Source organism: Octopus bimaculoides, chromosome 5, assembly GCF_046866305.1.
Source record: "Octopus bimaculoides isolate indiv1 chromosome 5, ASM4686630v1, whole genome shotgun sequence".
In the NCBI taxonomy this organism is placed as follows: Eukaryota; Metazoa; Mollusca; class Cephalopoda; order Octopoda; family Octopodidae; genus Octopus; species Octopus bimaculoides.
Genome location: NC_142932.1, coordinates 68,996,410 through 69,017,370, shown reverse-complemented (window position 1 = coordinate 69,017,370; position 20,961 = coordinate 68,996,410). Strand labels below are relative to the sequence as shown.

At 35.1% G+C, this 20,961-nt stretch overlaps 1 protein-coding gene across 1 annotated transcript in view; it reads left to right on the top strand.

The window, feature by feature from the left end:
- Positions 1 to 20,961, top strand: part of LOC106872502 (serine/threonine-protein kinase SIK1) — a 75,753-nt gene that overhangs the window by 43,363 nt on the left and 11,429 nt on the right. Inside the window, exons 2-8 of the mRNA XM_014919520.3 lie at positions 845 to 961; positions 5,832 to 5,895; positions 8,278 to 8,393; positions 16,093 to 16,138; positions 18,334 to 18,458; positions 18,693 to 18,816; positions 19,806 to 20,026. Coding sequence (XP_014775006.1) covers positions 845 to 961; positions 5,832 to 5,895; positions 8,278 to 8,393; positions 16,093 to 16,138; positions 18,334 to 18,458; positions 18,693 to 18,816; positions 19,806 to 20,026 — 813 coding nt within the window. The remainder of the gene's footprint in view (positions 1 to 844; positions 962 to 5,831; positions 5,896 to 8,277; positions 8,394 to 16,092; positions 16,139 to 18,333; positions 18,459 to 18,692; positions 18,817 to 19,805; positions 20,027 to 20,961) is intronic.

Sequence of the window (20,961 nt, the reverse complement as noted above, 5' to 3'; positions counted from 1 at the left end):
GGAATAAAGTATGCAGTTATAACATGCGTTTTCTCCATTCCTTAATTTTTATATATATGTATATATATATATATTTATATATATATATATATATATATATATATATATATATATATATATATATGTATGTATTTATATATGTATGTATTTATATATGTATGTATTTATATATGTATGTATTTATATATGTATGTATTTATATATGTATATATGTATTTATATGTATATATGTATTTATATGTATATATGTATTTATATGTATATATGTATTTATATGTATTTATATGTATATATGTATTTATATGTATATATGTATTTATATGTACATATGTATTTATATGTACATATGTATTTATATGTACATATGTATTTATATGTACATATGTATTTATATGTACATATGTATTTATATGTACATATGTATTTATATGTACATATGTATTTATATGTACATATGTATTTATATGTATATATATGTATTTATATGTATATATATGTATTTATATGTATATATATGTATTTATATGTATATATATGTATATATATATATATATATATATATATATACGTATGTATATATATTGTGTATAGAACTATATATTAATCAGTGAAATTCCAACTTAGCCTTCATTTTCACGTTTTATTATTTGCAGTTTTTATAATATTGAAATAATCTAGTATTTTCATGCGTTACACAATGATCAGATATATGTAGTGACAGTTGTGTTCTACAACTAACAAGAGTGTGTGTGTGTGTGTACACATACATAGACACTCACACACACTCTCACATGCACATGTATATACATATATGTACATGTCTCTTTGCTTGTTTCTTTTAAAGGTTGCTATCAAGATCATTGACAAGACGCAACTGGATGAGGCCAATCTTAGGAAAGTTCACCGGGAAGTTCAGATAATGAAACTTCTGAAACACCCGCACATTGTTCGCCTGTATCAGGTAAGTTCTCTCTTTTTCTCTTTTCCTTTCTCTCTCCCTCTCCACCTCACCTCCAACACACAGACACACACACATGTATACTTAACATAATTCTTAATCAAAATCATCATGACACAGCATGTGATATTGAATTAAAGATACAGTCCATCTGACTGGCTTTTACGGTCTCTTCAGATTTTGTCTTCCTATATTCACTCACATGGCATTAAGTTGACCTGAGACCACAGAAAATGCTATGCATCTTACAAACCTCCCTCTATGTATGACACCAATTATTAACACATGTTCCTGTATATTACACTCACATTTCATGTGCTCTCTCTCTTACTCTCTCACTTCTATATATTACACATATATTTCACAAGCTTCCTCTTCTTTATACTGCTTCACATTTCACCCTTCTAATATACCCACTTTCCCTACATGGACAAATATAACAAAACTGGCACATCAGTTACGAAAACAAGGTTTACAGTTCATCCAGTCAATGAAACAGCATGCTTGTGAAATTAACATGCAAGAGGCTAAGCACTCCATAGACATGTGTACCGTTCATGTAGTTCTCAGGGGGAATTCAGCATGACATAGAATGTAAGTAACTATGCTGGCCCTTTGAATTACAGGTACAACTCATTTTTGCCAGCTGAGTCAACTTGAGCAACAGGAAATAAAGCATATTGCTCAAGAATGCAACACACCACTGGGAATCAAACTCACAACCTTACAATTGTGAGCCAAATACCATAACCACTACGCCATGCACCTTCACACCCTACATTATATATCGACAGATAGACTGACAGGCAGACATGCACTTTTGTGAAGAATAACTTCACTGGTGACAGGTTCTTAGTGGCTCTCATGTTAATGGTTCACTAGATTTTATGATTTCTAGTGACAAATCAACATCTATGTAAAGTGCAACCACATAACCTGGAGTACTATCAAACTCAAAACCATGTAGTTTTACAGTCAAACTTACTTACCACCAAGTCAAATATCTGCCCACATTTCGTTAACTTCCTCTCTCTATTTAACTCTATCCATCTATTCTATATAATTTTTTAATCAATCATAATTTAAACCTCCAAAGTATTTCTGCTGAAGACATTTTTAAGTTCATTTGACAGTTTCCTTATTTGCTTATTCACATCTATTCTTTCTTTGTTTCTCCTCTACATACATACATATAGTCAGTTATTCATGCGCACACATACACAAACCTACATACATCAATTAATATGCACTCCCATCTATTTGTGCACATGGACATCTACATCCATACTTACTTGCATCAAATCCAGTGATGACCTAAATTGCAGATTCTTTCATGACTGCACATCCCAATCCTTGATATACAACTTCATTTGCAAACAGGACACATAAGTGTTTAGTCAAAGAGATGAGATATTACTCTATAAATTCCTCTTTTCTTGATACTCCTGGTTTTGCTAAATCAATCTCTCCTCCTCCATATATTCAACTTCCTTCCAACAGGGAGTCCACCAATATAACAAGTGACTAGCAATATCTTCCACGGTTGAAGGGTTAACACTTTAAGCCCTGACCTCTTTGGTGCTATTTCATCCTGTGCCTGGACTCCTTAGCTATTTGTACCTGGTTCTGACAGAGATTAGAAGCAAGGCTATCAAAACATTTATATATATATATGATACAATTTCAACAGTGTCATTTGGCTACAAAGCATGCAAACACTTTATTTGTAATTATCAATGTTTTAATGCCAATGTTCCACCTTGCTGTACCAGCCAGACCAAAATGTGAAACCCTGCTTGTTGCCTTGGATTCATTATTCAAATCATTTTCGCTGTCATTGCCTTCACTTTGCACTGTACCTGTCATTATCAGAAACAGATTCCAAATCACTATCTGGGTAATGTGCATCATTTTTGGTATCTAATTCATTGAATTTATCCAATATGTAAACACTTGACTGGCAGTGTATAGCTTCTGGTTCTTGCATTTTGACTTTGATGGCCCATGATCATTTTCAACACTAGAGATTGTTCCATTGTGAAATTTCTTCCTATTTCTACAAGAACATGCCAAAACAATTGGAACTGGATACAGGCATATTGTCCTCCTTTCAGATGTAACTGACATTCTGATTGGTGGATCAAACACATGCTGCACTCAATGACCCCCACACCACTTTACTGATGCTATGGCATGTGGGCGTCTAGCATTGCCACCTCTATACTGGTGTTATGGGCTCTATAGATTAATGTTGTTGCTCTTCAAAGAAGCCTGTGAACCACATCTTTGGTCCTTCAGCTTAGCTTTGGCTGTGGTATACGTGGGCACAGAAGATGCTACATGAGGAATGTGTAATACATACTTGATTCATCTCAGTCAAAGCTCTGTTTCATATAGATTCAGTTTTGCTGCTGTTGATTTAGGGAAGATTTCTCTTTGTAAACCTACCTCACCAGAGGAGTGAAAGGATCATGTGTTAAAGACTACAGGGTATTAAAGGCCTTTAGGAGTCTCAATATGTTGGTGATGTATGGACCATGTTTCATATTTGTATAAGTATTCTTGGTAGACAAACCTTCATGTGGAGGCTAGGTTGTCAAGATTTTTCTTCTTGAGCCTTCCAGAGGATGCAAAGGCTTGTTTAAGGTAGTTAAGAATCTCTGTCCAGTGAACAGTCATCGGTACTGATACTGCCAGATTTTTAAATTGTTGCTGTTCTGATGAAAATAAGAAGAGAGGGTAGAGCAGGGGGCTACAAGCAAATGACCTCAGTTTTCTGGAAATTAAATTGTCTGTTTAACCATACATCTGCACATATAAATATACACATATATAAACTGTAAACCTCATAGTGGAGGTGTCTGTTTAACCATTCTTTCATGATGTCTCATAGTGTAGTATCAGCTATGAAGATACAGTTATCCACATACCATAGTACAATGATTTGTTCAAATCCAGTCTTGATGGTAGCCCGATGCTGAAGTCATTCTCATTAAATTTCAGTTGAAGCTATTAATTGTACTTAACAGGAATTCTCTCTTCCCTTTCCATCTGTATAGCAGCGTTGTGACACTGATGTGGAAGCTATTAAATAATACAGGAGCCAGCTGATGACCTTGTCTAATTCCAGTTTTTATACTGAAGTGCACCTATCAACAACAAATACAGCCATCATCTCTATGGAACTGGTGTAGATTCCCAAATAAAATTTGGGACTAGTGACTAAACTTTCTGAGAACATCCTACAAAAATTCCCTGTTTGCAATACCAAAAACCTTTCATGCGTAGGTAATGAAGGTAATGAACTGATCCTGATGTTCATCTCTTGAAGTTTTCCTTCTAATGAAGTTTATGCTCACTGTTCCATAGACTCTGTGGAAGCTACATTGTGACTTTGGTATAGTGTTTTCTGATATTTTCTGTACAAGTCTTTGCAGAATAACCTTGGCCAGATTTTTCCAATAATGAATAGAGGTACTGTGAACATAATGTTAGAGCAAACTTTGTTTTTGTTAACAATGACAATGTTGGAATCCTTCCAATGTTGAAGTATATATGCCAAATTCCATGCCTCTGTGATGTGGTGATAAAGCACTTTTGTACAGAAGTGACCTCTCTCTCTCTTTTAAGATCTCTGCTGGAAAATTTGTCCAGTACCAAAGAAAGTTTGGTGGCTTGCTTAAGTGCTGGATGACACATATACAGTGTTTCAGTACAATTTCATATAAATTATGCCATCACAAATTAAAATATGTAATTATTTTTAACTCGTTTCAATCACTCTCCAGTTCCAGAAACTATTAATAAATCTTAAATCCAGTAATTATAATTAGTTAAGCTATTATAACTCACTCTCACCTCACTACCAACTTTCATTTTCCATCTGTCTCTCTAATCATGTTCCTCTCTACAACACTAATCAGCATAAATGTTCACACTTTTGACCCTCTCTCCCCTGCCCCCACAGATTCATTTAAGCTACATATTTACGATGTATTCAGTTACATCACCTGTATCAGGTTTAACGTTAAGGGTGGTATTTCTGCTCCAGACATCTGCTGACCCTGTATACAACACAAAAGTAACCTCCATGTGATTAAAATCATGTCAAGCAGCACACAGAAGACAAATCTTTACTTCACTCAAGCTAGTGAGGAGCCTCTCTATGTGGTTGTTTAAAGTGTTAGAAATTGCAGATAAATCTCCTTCAAATCATACCCTGTTTGACTTTGTAACCCAGTGGAGATCATAAAAATTAGTGCTGCACTTGACAAACAACCATAGTTATTCACATTGGGTTTGATTTGGTGACATGTTCCATGCTTTTGCTAATTGTTTTAGATGCCTGTGTAGTCACAAATAGGCCAACTCCATCTAACTTCTATTAAGTTGAATCGGAATAACCAAATAAAAGCATTTATCAGTTTAACAATCAATTTCTATTCACAAATTCCTATCATCAGAGAATTTAGCATTTATCATTTAGTTTCCATGCTAGTATATATTGAATGAATACATTCTGAGACGTTGTTTTACAGCCAGATACATAAGTAAGGGGATTTTTTTTTCACTTTGAAAGTGCAGAGCTATGGGGCGATTTATCAACAGGTAATGTCAACAAATCTAACAATTTCACTTTTGGTGGGGTGGTTGTGTGTGTGTGTGTTTTGCTTAATCTTTTTCATGTATGGATGTAGAATGTAAACATTCACACACAAACACACACACACAGCTTCCATACTGTTTCCATTTACCAGTTCCACAAAGAGAATCCCAACTCCAATATCCACACAACCATACCTGCACCTATATTTTTTATATGCTTTATTTGGGATTTTTTCTTAAGCCCTGCCCTTCTTTTTTTATTTTGCAGGTGATGGAAACTAAGAAAATGCTCTATTTGGTGACAGAATATGCCCCAAAAGGAGAGATATTTGGTAAGTTTACACATTTCAGGAACTGACTTCTTAATGTGCTATATACTCAGGAACTTTTATTTTGTCTCCTAAAACTGAAATGGGGTGCTGGAGTGGGTCAGATCTGAAATGAAATTTTGAATTTAAACAAAGAAATTTTATATTTAGTAAAATTTCAGCTACACATTTTTAATTACATTATTTACATTCGATGGATATTTGTCCTCATCTTGTTTGTTGTTAACACAATGTTTCAACTGATATACCCTTCAGCCTTCTTCAGGTGTCTTGGGGAAATTTCAGACTTGGGTTTTCATTACTAAGGTATTTTTCAATGTAGTTGTTGTTATTATTATTATTATTATTATTATTATTATTCAGGTCAATAATAACAATAATAATAACAACATCGAAAAATACCTTAGGAATGAGAACCCAGGTTCGGAATTTCCCCAAGACACCTGATGAAGGCTGGAGGGTATATCAGCCAAAACATTGTGTTAACAACAAACAAGATGAGGACAAATATCCGTCGAATGTAAATAATGTACATAATTCCTCATCTCTTAAATATATAACTGCATTTTTAATTGATTTTAATTTTAAAATTTTGATTTCAGTCGAAGAATTTTAGCTTAGCATTTAAATGCATGAATGAATGAGTGAGTCTGTAGGACTATGCGTGTTTTATTATTATTTTTATGGATAGGGTGTGAAGGGGGGGGGGGGGGGGGCTTAGAGACTTTGGCACACCCACCACATCTCACTACACACAACAGTGTTGTACTACAGCTGTATGTTCTCCCAGGGTCCTCTCCATCTAGTCCTTGATGTCATCATTCATTCTTCATCTTTGTCACCTGTGAGACAATTTCCATCCATCCAGCCACTAAAGATGCAGTCAGAGATAACATGGCCAAAATATTGTAATTTTTACTGTCTAATCACTGTCACCAACTTTTATTCTACTCCCTTATCCTCCTGCACCAAGTCATCTGTTCTACAGGCCACTCAACTAATTTACAGTTCATCTGTAGCAGGTCATCTCAAGCACCCTCACTTGTTTCACACCCATACAATGTTGCTGGTCAGGTCAAAGGACTTAAAGTTGCAGCTTCATGATTTTAACCCTTTCACTATCTAAAGAAAAATGAACAGGTTCATTTGCCAGGTGTTCCTTATAAAATGGTAAATAATACAGAATTATCCTTTTGTTCTTTTCAGGGCAGCTTTAACCCTTTTGACACCAGCCCTTCAGGGGCTGCCACTAGTTTCTAGGGTTCAAACTGACTGTTTTTAAGTAATGTAATAAATAAATGAGATCATCATGAGAGCGTTATTAGAGATGGTGTGTTAAGAATTTGTAATGGTATTTCAGAGTTTTAAGTTGCCATATTTATGTGTAAAATGTATAGTACAGGACTGTGTCCTTATGCTTGCATGTGTCTGTTTATATTTTGCTCACTTTTACAAAAGTTGTGATGTATGGGCAGTGTTGTTTTTGTCAGTTCTTCTGTCAATAAGTCATCCACTTGCTTTGTACTTTCAAAATTACATGGAATAAGACATTGCTTGCTTGAAAACTAGGTATGATCTAGCAATAGATGGGTATGCAGTTGTAAAACAATGCCTCAGAAATCCATGCTGTCATGGCAAAACGAACTTGTACCATCTTGTTGTTTTCACCATTTTGATGAATGGCAAAATGAATATTTTGACCAGGAAACCCTGGGTAGTAGTTTTTTGTAAGGCTTGTTGTATTATAATAATATATAAATATATAGAGATAGGTTAGGATAGGGCCACCTTCGGTCATGCATGACCATGGAATTGCACCTAGAAAGTTACCCTCCAAGGCACAAGTCTGAGCAAATATGTAAATATTAGGTTTGAAAACCCCTGAAAATTGAAGGCTGCCCATGTGGTATGAACCTACATCTCCTGTATACATGACAACATGTACATGCTATTATTTGTAGCTTTATATGTACTTCAAGATCCAATTCCAAAAAAGAAAAAAGAATTATTCCACATTCTCTCTAAAGTTTATTTTTTATGACATCAGCAGTATACAAGGGTGAAAAAATTGCATTACTTTCTGACTTGCCCTCATCTATATATGTATATGTATATATATATATATATATATATATATATATATATATATATATATATATATATATATATATATATATGCACACACACACATACATGTGTGTATAAATATATATTGTGTTGAATAAATATACATTGTCAGATCCTTCATTGAAGGATGTTCTTTGAGTCTCTGAAGCTGGTGTTTATGTGTGTATTCCACTCTGTGTAACAGTTTGTTAATCAAATATATTTGTTATTAAACATATTTGTTGATTAAATGTATTTGTAATTTTTTTGTTTCTTTAGATTATATTGCACAGAAAGGTCGCATGTCTGAGTCGGAAGCAAGGAAAAAGTTCTGGCAGATTCTTTCTGCTGTGGAGTACTGTCATAATATGCGTGTTGTCCACAGAGATTTAAAGGTATGACACATAGTTTATTTTGGTCTATGTTTCCTCTAATAGAGAGTGGGCAAAAATCCCACCCAAATTAGCCTTCCTTAATAAGTGTTAAAACAGCAAGCCCACATCAATTTAAACCATGATGGTAACTAAAAACAAACATATCAAACATTAGCTATATGGACACTGTTATACAGTTACACAAGCATCACTCTCATGGCCGCGTAAAATAAGGGAGGATTTTGTGCCACACACTGTATTTAGTGATTTGCTCTGGTCTGTTTCCTCTTTCGTATTTAATGGCTTATATTCACAAAAATATTTATGCTGTTTTTAAATTTGTTGTATTCTCTGGTTGTGTGTATGTATATATATATATATATTTTTTTTTTTTATCATGTTGAACCTTTAATCCCTACACACTTTTTCTCTCTTCATTTTCTTCTCTCTCCGTTTTTTTTTTTCCTTCAACCCTTTCTGTTGAAGAGCATAGGCTTAAAATGTCAAAGATGTTTCCATTCTCCTATGTGTTAAACTAATACACCTGCATGTTGTTCCTTCACCAGTCTTCGTCTTTTGTTTACTGTAAATTTGAACTATATATATATATATATATATATATATATATACACACACCTCAAATTCCCAGTAAATAACCAAAATGTGAGGGTGTGGGTGTGGATGAGCATGCATGTGTGTGTGTGTGTATATATATATATATATATATATATATATATATATATATAAATATACACACACACACACACACACACACACACACACGCATGCATGCTCATCCACACCCACACCCTCACATTTTGGTTATTTACTGGGAATTTGAGGTGTGACATTGAACTGAATTCTCAGCTATAATAGTAAAGGGACCAATCAGAAATAAAGATAGGTCATCAGTGCAGTATTAGGCTATTTACAAATATCTGCACACGGAGGGCACAGTTTTAGCTGGGTTGCTTTTTGTTAAGGGATACTAAATATCCCTTAACAATGTATCTTTAGATATTGAGTTACCACTTTTGGCACTATGTTCTTTGTATTTTAGTGTGTGTGTGTGTGTACAGGCTTCTTCCACATTATAGGAATGTTACATTCCTGAAAATTTAACTGTAAGCCGGAATTCTAAAATGTGGATTGTTGAGTTCCATGTTCCATAGAAGTCTGTTGAAAATACATTGTTCATAACAAAAGCATCACATTAAGACAGGAATGCAACATTTCTATAATACAGGGGATACCTGTATGTGTATGTATTGATGAGTACAGCCATTCTTAACACATTCCAGCAGGCTTAAACATTAATGTTCAATGTTTAAGTGTGCCAGAACATGTTAAGAATGATGTATACATTGTTTTGTTGATTGCTGTTTTGCATGCCTTTTATTATTTAATAATCAGTTTGGCATCAGCTTTTTTTGTTTATTACTTTTTATAGATAGGAACAGTTGTTCCTAAATAACTCCAAAGAGCCAGTTAGTGTCAATTACTGAGGAGGTGCAACCACATTGAAACACTGGTGTCTAATTGTCCACTGACATCACTTGTAGTGAACATGTTCTTCTACACATTGTCTTTAAGGAGATGTTGTTGTCTGGGATGAAATCCAACAGTGAAGAGCCATGTTCATGTTTCAATCTACTTGAACATGATAAAAATAGATATACACATTGTTACTTTGATTTTCACTGTTTTTCAAACACATAATAATCTAATGTGTATCTTTGTGTGTGTAATCATTGTTATAATGTCCACTTATTGAGTCAGATTTTCTAAGACCATATATCCTTTCTGTTGCCAGCTCTCATTTAGTGGGACTGAATCTAAAACTGTGTGGTTGGGGAGAAAACTTCTTACCACACAGCCATGCTTGTACCTGTAGTGTACCATAAGTTTTATGAGTCTCTCAGCATTTGAAAGATGAAAGAAAACCTTTTAAATTCTTTCTTGAAGAACATATCTACTAAAAGTTGGCACTCCATCAATGGAATCAATGATTAAAGGTTGGAAACTAATTAAACTGCAGCATTCTTGTTAACTAAGAAGCTACAAGTATCCAGTTTGTGAGTCTCAAATCACAACATGGTTAAAAACATGGTAATATTCCAAGAATGAAAAATATCTTAATTGTTGAACCAATTCTTTCATTTGTTTTTCTTTAGTTTCCTGGAAAGAGAGAAAAGGGAAAGGGAGCGTAGCTCTGTGATTAAGAAGCTAATTTGCAAACACAAGCTTTTGAGTTTAATCCCAGTGCACAGCACCTTGGGAAAGTGATCTTTATATAGTACTGGGCTGACCAAACGCCTTGTGAGTGAATTTGCTTGACAGATATTGTGCTGAAGCCCATTGTGTGTGTGTGTGTGCGTTTGTCCCCACTCCTACTTGACAAACAGTACTAGTTTGTTTACATCCCCATGACTTGGCAATTCATCAAAAGGGAGCAACAGAATAAGTATAATATTTAAAAATAAGTATTTGGGTTGATTTGTTGAACTAAGGTACTGCCCCAAGATGGTCACAGTCATGTTACTGAAGTAAAAAGGAAAAAAATAGAACATACATTTCTTGTCTTGAAATTGTATGCAAATTGTGAGGTAACTAGAGTATCGCCTGTCATATTACAGGTAATTTTGGAAATATAATTTTTGCTATCAGAATAACATCATGGCATACATACAATAATTATAATTTAACTTGCAACAAAAAGCAACCTGTAAAATGACCCTTATAATTCAAGAATATAGGTGATATTATATGTAAGAGAATATATATATATATATATATATATATATATATATATATATATACAGGGTGTCCATAAATTATGTTTACAACTTCCACGCTTCTGCACTACAAATTGTATTAGTAATTTATCCACCCTACCTAAACCCATTTGTAGAAAAAAAAAAGACCATAGTGAACATGTTGGAGGCCATATTAGTAGAAAACACACAGAAAGCCTAAATTATTTTCATTTTATTTACTGTTATTAGCAGTCAACATGCAAACAAACTTTCTTTGTATAAGTATCTAGTTGAGAGAGATTGAGTATGATGATGAGAAGAGATATAAAGTTGTGAGAGTTGATGATAGTTGTTGAGAGAATTATAGAATAAATATTACTGAGCCAGGGAAGAGATAGAATGGGAGGGACAGAGTGCATTATGATAGAACTTACCTGAAAATGCTCCCTGTGGTGGATAACTGGGAATAGATGAGAAGCAAGGTTAAATTACTTGTTATTAGGAACAACAAGCAGTTGTAAAAGGCCTGACATTTTAGAAGGTGTTGATCATTATCTGGTCATGCTTGCTCGGTTATTTTTAACCTGTGCATACCAGTCCTGCATTAGTTGGGATAGGTCTCTTCATGGAAGCATCCAGTGTCTCTTGTGAGTTGATCTACATACACTGTTTAGACAACCTGCTCTAGTATGGCCATGCTTTGGTATCCATAGCAGTCAGTCACTTGCCAGCTCTTGTTTAGCTTACCAGCAATATCTTACAAAGTGCAAACACCTTTCCCGTATAATGATAGAAACAAGCTGGATATTTCCATACAGCTGTTTTTTGGTGGTATGAGACCCCAAGATATGTTTAAGACTGCTCTAAACATTCAGGTCTAAGTTCTCCATGTCCAGGATGTTGCTCCATATGAAAGGACAGACTCTACAGATGCAAAAAAAAAAAATTCCTCTTAAAGTTGTCTGACAAGTTTAATTTCCAGACAACATCCAATTTGTTTAATGCCAACCATGCTTTGGCTATCCTAGGGTTTATGTCTTTTTTTAGTTCAGGTTATCTCAGAACTGAGGTACATGAAATCATCATCTTGACTGATGGGATCTCTGCTGATGTTGATGATGGATCCTTGTTGATTGAGAACAATGAGTTTGGTTTTTACTAAGATTAACAAGTAGTCCAACATCATGTGCAGCTAATTCTAGACCATGAAGTAATTGGGTAGAGTTTGGTATTGTGTCAAAGCTAATTCATCAGCATAGTCTACATCAGTTATTTTCTGAGCTAGATGTCCGATCAATCTTCTTTTTGCAAGTGTAAAACTAAGACTATTTAGATTGTCAAGTGATGTTCTGAGGACATAATTCATAGTGATCATGAAGAGAAAAGGTATCAGTGCATCACCCTGAGGTACTTTGAATTTGATGTCAAATCCATCTGGGGATCTTACTATTTAGTGTTGTTACAGAGTTTTATAAATACTGCTGTTGCCTCAAGCCAGTGGTATCTTACCATTTTACCAATACTACTGGTAAATTGGAATTCCATCAACTCCCGTACTAAACTGATACTTTATTTTATTGACTCTGAAGGACAAAAGGCATAGTTAACTTCAGTGGGATTTGAACTCAGGATTTAAAGACTCAGAGCAAATGCTGTAAAATATCTTGTCTGATGCTCTAACAAAAACTAATAATAATAATAATAGTTTCAAATTTGGACATAAGACCAGTAATTTTGAGGTGATGTGAAGAACAAGTTGATTACATCAACCCTGGTCCTTGACTGGTATTTTATTTTATCAACTCCAGAGGGATGAAAGGCAAAGTTGACCTTGACAGCATTTGAATGTAAAGATCTGAAAGAAATGCCACTAAGCATTTTGTTCAACACTAACGATTCTTCTGGCTTGCCACCTTAATAATAATAAGTTAACAACTAAATGGAGGGTTGGGATGGAACAGGAAGAAAGACTGTTGCCAAATGTTCATAAGGTGTGAATTTTTTCGTTTAACTCTTGTACAAGAGTTTCAAATAAAAAAGAAAGTACCATGCTGTGTGTGTGTGTGGTTTTTGCTTGGCAGGTTGTTATTCTTGTTTTTTAAATATTCTTTGTGTGTTAACGCAATACTGAGAAACTGTGTGTGTGTGTGTGTGTGTGTGTGTGTGTGTGTGTGGTCTGCTGGAATATTTCAGCAACAGCAAATCCATGATGTAATTCTAGGCTAGTCCTTTGACAGGTTTGCTGGGAACAGTAAACACACACAGCAGATACTTTAAATTCCGCCAAGGTCGACTTTGCCTTTCATCCTTTCAGGGTTGGTAAATTAAGTACCAGTGAAACACTGGGGTTGATGTAATTGACTGATCCCCTCCCCCAAAATAGCTGCCCTTGTGGTAAAATTTGAAACCATTATTATTATTATTATTGTTGTTGTTTTGTGTTTTAGTCAGATTCCATTTTAATTCTTTTCTATTCTATGTCTGTATGTGTAACTGTATAAACACACTTCCACCCTTCCTCTCCTTGATAATCCGTTTAACTTATCATTGCCACTTGTACATGCTTTCTAATAGACACTTCACTGTTGTTCTATTCAACTTGGCCTCTCTCGGAGCTCTACTGTGATGTGTCAGTGTTTATATGTATGTGTAAATGGCTGAATTTGTTTTTCTATAAACACACACACACACACACACACACATCTATATATATATATATATATATATATATTATTATATATTATGTATACAGTATATGTGTATATGTATAATGTCTCTGTGTATGACACACACACGCACACACACGTATATATATATATATATATATATATATATATGAGAGAGGGAGAGATCATTTAGAAGGAGGGACTGTAAATTCTCATGACTTCATTTTTTACTTCTTTCTCTCTCTCTCTCTCTCTCTCTCTCTCTCTCTCTCTCTCTCTCTCTCTCTCTCTCTCTCCCTATCTCTCTCTCTCTCTCTCTCTCTCTCTCTCCCCCTATCTCTCTCTCTCTCTCTCTCCCTATCTCTCTCTCTCTCTCTCTCTCTCTCTCTCTCTCTCTCTCTCTCACCATTCTCTCACTACCAAACTCTCCTCCCAACCTCCATTATACAAAATATTTATGGAAATCTACCCCTGTGCCTGCAAGCCTACCCCACCTCTTAACTCTTGTGTTATGATGCAACACATCAACACCAACAGATGCAGCAGAAGGTGCAGCTGTTATTGAGACTGCAGCTACAGTAACTACCATTGCTCACTCCTCTGACTTCTCCCCTCCACACATATCTTTTGAATTATCGTTAGAACAGTGTGCATTGGGAGATAGGTCTGTGTGTGTGTGTGTGTGTGTGTACATGTTTGTGTTTTGATTCTTTGTGCATGTGTCTGTGTGTCTGCCTACTCACCATATCTTCATACTCTTTTAATATTTATAAACACGCCAGTCTTTATTTATATTAACTATCATACCTTATTTTGATAGAGCAAAGAAATGGTGGGGAGTGAAGTTGTAGCATTCATGCCTTGACTATGGTAGTAGATATATATGATCTTTTTGTCCTGGGTCAACTGTGACACAGTAGATCAATCATCAAAGTATATCAGCTGTGAATATTTTAAGAATATCCTTTCTTTATGTAAGACAGGAGTGTGTGGTCTGAGGGGCATTTAGTTACTGTTTCTAGGACGTCATATGACCATATAGTTTGTTCATTGGTATGATTCATCTGTGATGATGTCATCATCATCATCAAGAGGCAAAATGTCAAAATGCGAGACCTTGTACCTATATTAGGAATGTTTACAATCATAAGCACAGGCGTGGCTGTGTGGTAAGAAGCTTGCTTCCCAACAACATGGTCCTGGGTTCAGTCTCACTGCATGGAACCTTGGGCAAGTGTCTTTTACTATAGCGTCAAGACAACCAAAACCTTGTGAGTGGATTTGGTAGATGGAAACTGAAAGAAGCCCATCATGTGTGTGTGTGTGTGTGTGTGTGTGTGTGTGTGTGTGTGTGTGCATCTTTGTGTTTATCCCCCATCACCATTTGACAACCGGTGTTGGTGTGTGTATGCCCCATAACTTTGCGATTCAGCAAAAGAGACTGATAGAATAAGTACTAGGGTTTAAAAAGTAAGTCCTGAAGTCAATTTATTCAACTAAAACCCTCCAAGATGATGCCCCCAGCATGGCCTCACTCAGATGACTGAAGCAAAAGATAAAAAGATAATTAGAACAGCTGTGTGATAGAATCTTTGGAGTGGAACATAATAATGGTTAGCAATACTGATTGGTGAAATTAAGGCGGTCAGCTGGCAGAATTGTTAGCACTACGAGCAAAATGCTTTGGAACATTTCATCTGTCTTCACATTCTGAGTACAAATTCCACCAATGTCAACCTTGCTTTTCATCTTTCCATGGTCGATAGAGAACCAGTTTAGCAAAATTTGAAACCATAAAGTGGCAATCTGGCCTAATCATTAGCATACTGGGCAAAGTGTTTAGCAGCGGTTTGTCCATCTTTATGTTCTGAGTTCAGATTCCACCGAGGTTGACTTTGCCTTTCATCCTTTCAGGTTTGATAAAATAAGTACCAATTGAGTACTAAGGATGATGTAATTAACTTAACCTGCCCCTCAAATCGCTGGCCTTGTACCAAAATTTGAAACCAATATTGACTGGTATTTATGTCAGATCCCATTTTCACATTTCATCCTCTCAATGTTGATAAAGTACCTGTTATGTACTGGAAACAATCTGACTACAATCTCCCCTCCCAAAGTTGGATATGACCTGGGGTTTTCCAGTGAGGTGTAACCAAGCAATAAAATATAGAAATTTTCCAAGATTTTTCCAGTTCTTGCTGCTATTGATAAACTCCACATTAAATGATGCAGAATCTTGTATAGCTTCTACATTGTTTCTCTGCTAATAAACTTATTTTTGATTCTGTTCTCTAGGCTGAAAATTTACTCCTTGATGCTAATATGAACATTAAGATTGCAGGTAAGTTTATATTTTCTAATTTTTTTCTTTTATATTTTTAATTTACTTTCTTCTTTTTCTCCTTTACTGTATTGTTGTCACCAGCTGGAATGGACAGTGGTGCACAGTTCTTTCCTCTAAACCAAACCAATGAAAAAAATTAAAATTTCATCAAAATTTTCTTGTAATTTGTATATTTGTTGTGTACATACACACACATGTCAGCATAGAAAAGCAAATGGAATAGATAATTAAAAATAAACAATAAAATCTCAAAAAAATAAGAACTATTAAATTTGCTTTAATGTAATGAAAAATAGGTTTCTTATTGCTCTCCAATATTAATGAGTACTTAGAGTATATGGGTGGGGTGGATTTTTTCTTTTTCTTTTTTTTTTTTAACATCTGCTTTTTCATGCCCACATGACACAGCATATCAGGCTGGCATGACACAGTACATCATGCTCCCATGACATAGCTTTTTACAGCTGGATGTCCTCCTACTTGTCACAAGCCACCTTACAGTAAGAACTAGGTGTATTTTGTAGTGCCACTGAAACTAGTAAATCCCTTCCCCCACCCCCACCCCCACTACTTTGTATCTGTTTCCTTTTTTTTTTTCTTTTTAGTCACTTCTCTTCTAAACAGGTTACTTGTGTTTTGTTTGTAAAACAAGTTTCTTCTCTTTCTTGCTTGGTAGTGGAAGAAAGCTTTCATTATACGTTTGAGGCAGCCAGGTGTAATATCTTGGCTGAATAATGAATTGGTCCTTGTTCTGGCAATTAGTAATCACTATGTACATATACATACTAATAATAATGATTTGTAACCTAGGCACATGTCACTTTTTTGTAGTGAATGGAGTAGTGAATGACATCAACTCCAGTTCATAAATGGTATTATTTTGTGAGTCCTAGGGAAAAACTAAAGTAAAATGCAACAGAGTTTGAATTCAGAACATAAAGTTGACTAAACATCTCTAGAATAAACCTTAACTATTTCCAAATAGACATGAAGTTTGAAAAATATTTTTGTTATTCCTGCACAATTAGTTGAAGTTTTGTAAAAGTTAAGTCTCCTCTGAAACATCCCTTGAGGTTTTAAATCTTGTTAATGCCATATATATACATGTCTGTGTGCGCATCTGTATTCATTCTGGGATGTTTTCTGATGTTTAATATATATATATATATATATATATATATATATATATATTTCTGTATGAGTTAGAGGTTGAGAAACCAACTAAGGGATAGTACCTATTCAATATACTGCTGGTAGTGTACCCAATTATTCATATCCAAGTGCTAGTTATTGCATAGCAATCTCGCAGTTGGGTATTATATATGGGCAGGGGTAACAAGTGGTTTACCCTTGATTTATACGGCAAATAAGAAAACAGATGTTATATTCTCTCCGTTTTCTTATTTGTCGTTATATATATAAAACAGTTTGATTCAAATTCGTTGGTACTCTTAAGTTTCAAGCACAATGCTAGTTATCAGCCATTTTGAATTTTGAAACTCAAGGGTACCAACGAATTTGATTCAAACTGTTTTGATCGATACATGTAATTCCCAATAAATTGGTTGAGTACCTTTATGTTTGGGCACTCACTTGTGTGTGTCTGTGTGAGTCTATATATATATATATATATTTGAAGAAAAGCAACAAAAATTCAATGGGTTATAGCAGTACGTACATTTCGTACAAACTTCATTTATTCATGTAGTGAGAACACAACATAAAATGTACAATGAAAATGTACTCCTCAGCTGCATAATGGAATTTCATTTTAGAAAGTCATTTTGTAGATGTGTGCAAAAAACAAGAGTAAGAGAAGAAAACATACCATCTTGACTATGCTGCTGTTCAACAGTCTAGACTGTTGAACAGCAGCATAGTCAAGCAGAAGCTATGATAGACTGTTGACCAACACCATTCAATTTTTTTTCTCCGTGTTTTTCTCCTTGTTTTCTCCGTATTCTTTCTGTTGAAGAGCGTAGCTCGAAACGTTAAAGACTTTCCGTATTCTCGAGCGTCATACTAATACATCCTTTTGTTGTTTACACCACCTGTCCTCCTCTGTTATTGATTTTTTCCTTCATTCTCTCATATATATATATATATATATATACATATATATATATATATACATCCACTTAATCTCTGCCGCTTTGACATGTGTAATTCTTAAATGTTGTTCCATTGTATAGATTTTGGATTTGCCAACTATTACAAGCCAAATGAACATCTGAACACTTGGTGTGGAAGCCCACCTTATGCTGCTCCAGAGGTGTTTGAAGGCAAGAATTATCTTGGTCCACAGATTGATATATGGGTAAGAATTTGTCTCTTCTGAATATTTTGACCACACTTCTGTATTCATTCTGGGATATTTTCTGATTTTGAACTCTGCTCCTCTGAAAAAGGGAAACTCTTATATAACATTTATCATTAATTATTACTACTGTTTATCACTACATACACACACGCACAGATTTGATATGTACATGCATGTATAAACAAAAGTTATTTACTGAAATGTATTAATTCATTTTCTTTTCTCTTATAGAGTCTGGGTGTTGTTTTATATGTCCTTGTTTGTGGTGCTTTGCCATTTGATGGAGACAATCTTCAGACTCTACGGTATCGTGTACTTTCTGGTCGATTTAGAATTCCATTTTTTATGTCAACTGGTAAGTCCTGATTTTCAACCTAATTAATTTTTTAATGTATTAGCTTATAATATTCACACTGTAACTCTCTCTCCCTGTCCACATTTTCTCTATTTCTGTCCTCACTTCTCAAAGGATCTAGTCAATCTTTAGGCACTGCTGCTGCTTCCTCTTCAAATTAATGTGAAATAATATGATTAATCCTCTTCAGATTAATGTGAAATAAGAATAATACATTTAGAGTAGTTTATTTACACCTGATTGTGGTAAAGGTGCTGTGTAGAGTGATTATATGATGATCTCTTTGTTTTTATGGTTTAATGTCAAGTGTGAGGTGGTGAGCTGGCAGAATCATTAGCACACCAAGCAAAATACTTAGCATTTCATCTGTCTTTGCGTTCTGAGTCCAAATTCTGTTGAAGTCGACTTTGCCTTTCGTTCTTTTGAAATCGATAAAATAAGTACCAGTTGAGCACTGGGGTTTGAACTTACTAGCCTTGTGCCAAAATTGAAACCAGTATAATGCTAGGTGTGACCATTGTTACACCTGGCATTATAGGGTCACACTTGACATTATAGCATAGGGAGACATTGAATGACAGGGACAGCTGTTTATGGTCATCATAATTGGTTGTTGCTCATCCAGCAGACCAGCAAGCAAAGGCTTCCATTTGTAGCCATCCCTTCTTTTATTAACTCAAAGTGTAACTAAGGTTATAATATTTAGTATGTTCTTTCTATTTTGAGATGAGAAAATATGAGTTTAGAGAGATTTGGTTATTTCATGCAGGTTTGGTGCCCATGTAAAAGTTTCCTCATTAACTCCTCACCAAAGTTTGGTCTGATATGAGTGTTGCCACACCCAATTCTTAAAAGAACCCCATTTTTCTTTTATCTCCCCTCTATCTTCCTAGCCCTGATTCTGCTCATTCTTTGCCTTACCATCTTTTCCTGAATGCTTAAACCAACATTGGTAATATTCTCTCCTCTTCTCTCTCGCTCTCTTTCAGAATGTGAACAACTGATCCGTAAAATGCTGGTGTTGGATCCAGCCAAACGGTACACAATTCAGCAAGTCAGAAACCACCGTTGGATTCAGGAAGATGGTGGACCTCCTAAAAGTCTGCCCCCTAGTCCTGTTATTGGTGCTAAGGGTCAAGTTGGAGAGTTCAGTGAATATATTCTACGCCAGATGCACAGTAATGGTATTGATCAGCAACATACTATCGAAGTAAGTTCCACTTGCATCTCTTTCTAGGGGTTGGGAGCTATTTATCTTCCCTATATTGCATATGATGAATCCTAAACCTGTTTGAATAAGTCACTGGTTGAGTATTGGAATCATAAAAGCTAAAAAATCCAATTCTAACCAATCTTATATCCTAAAATGAAATTTGTCAAGCAGTTCTAATTTCTATGAGTAAATGTGCAGGTGTAACTGTGTGGTAAGAAGCTTGTTTCCCAACCACATGGCTCTGGGTTCAGTCCCACCTTGTGACACCTTGGACAAGTGTCTTCTACTTATAGCCTCAAGCTAACCAAAGCATTGTGAGTGGATTTGGTAGACAGAAATTGAAAGAAACCCTTTACATATATATATATATATATATATATATATATACATATATAGAAAGATATACGTGTGTGTCTTTGTTCCCGTAAATTAGCAGTTCAACAAAAGAGACTGATACAATAAGTACTAGGCTTAAAAAAAATAAGTCCTGGGGTCAGTTTGTTTGACTACGACCCTTTAAGGTGGTGCCCGAGTATGCCCACAGTCAAATACTGAATCAAGTAAAAGATAAATGGAAGAGAAAAATAGTCAAACAACAAACACAAGGACTGCTGAGCCATATATGTCTTCAATCATCAGCATCTTTGTTAGTTCAGAAAGACTGATCAAGTCTTTTAAGGCCAAGGAAGACACTCAAGTAATGTTGTTCAGTTCCAGACTTCCTTGAACTTCCATGTTCCATGCTGGCATGTGTCGGACAGTTTGATAGGATCCGTTAAGTTCAAAGACTGCATCATGCTACACTGTGTACTTGGCATAGTTTCTACAGTGGTATGGCTTTTCTAACACCTAACCACTTTACAGTGTGTACTTGGTGTTTTTTTTTTCATGCCACCAGCAGTAGTGATGTTGCCAGGCAGCTTGCAAGATTA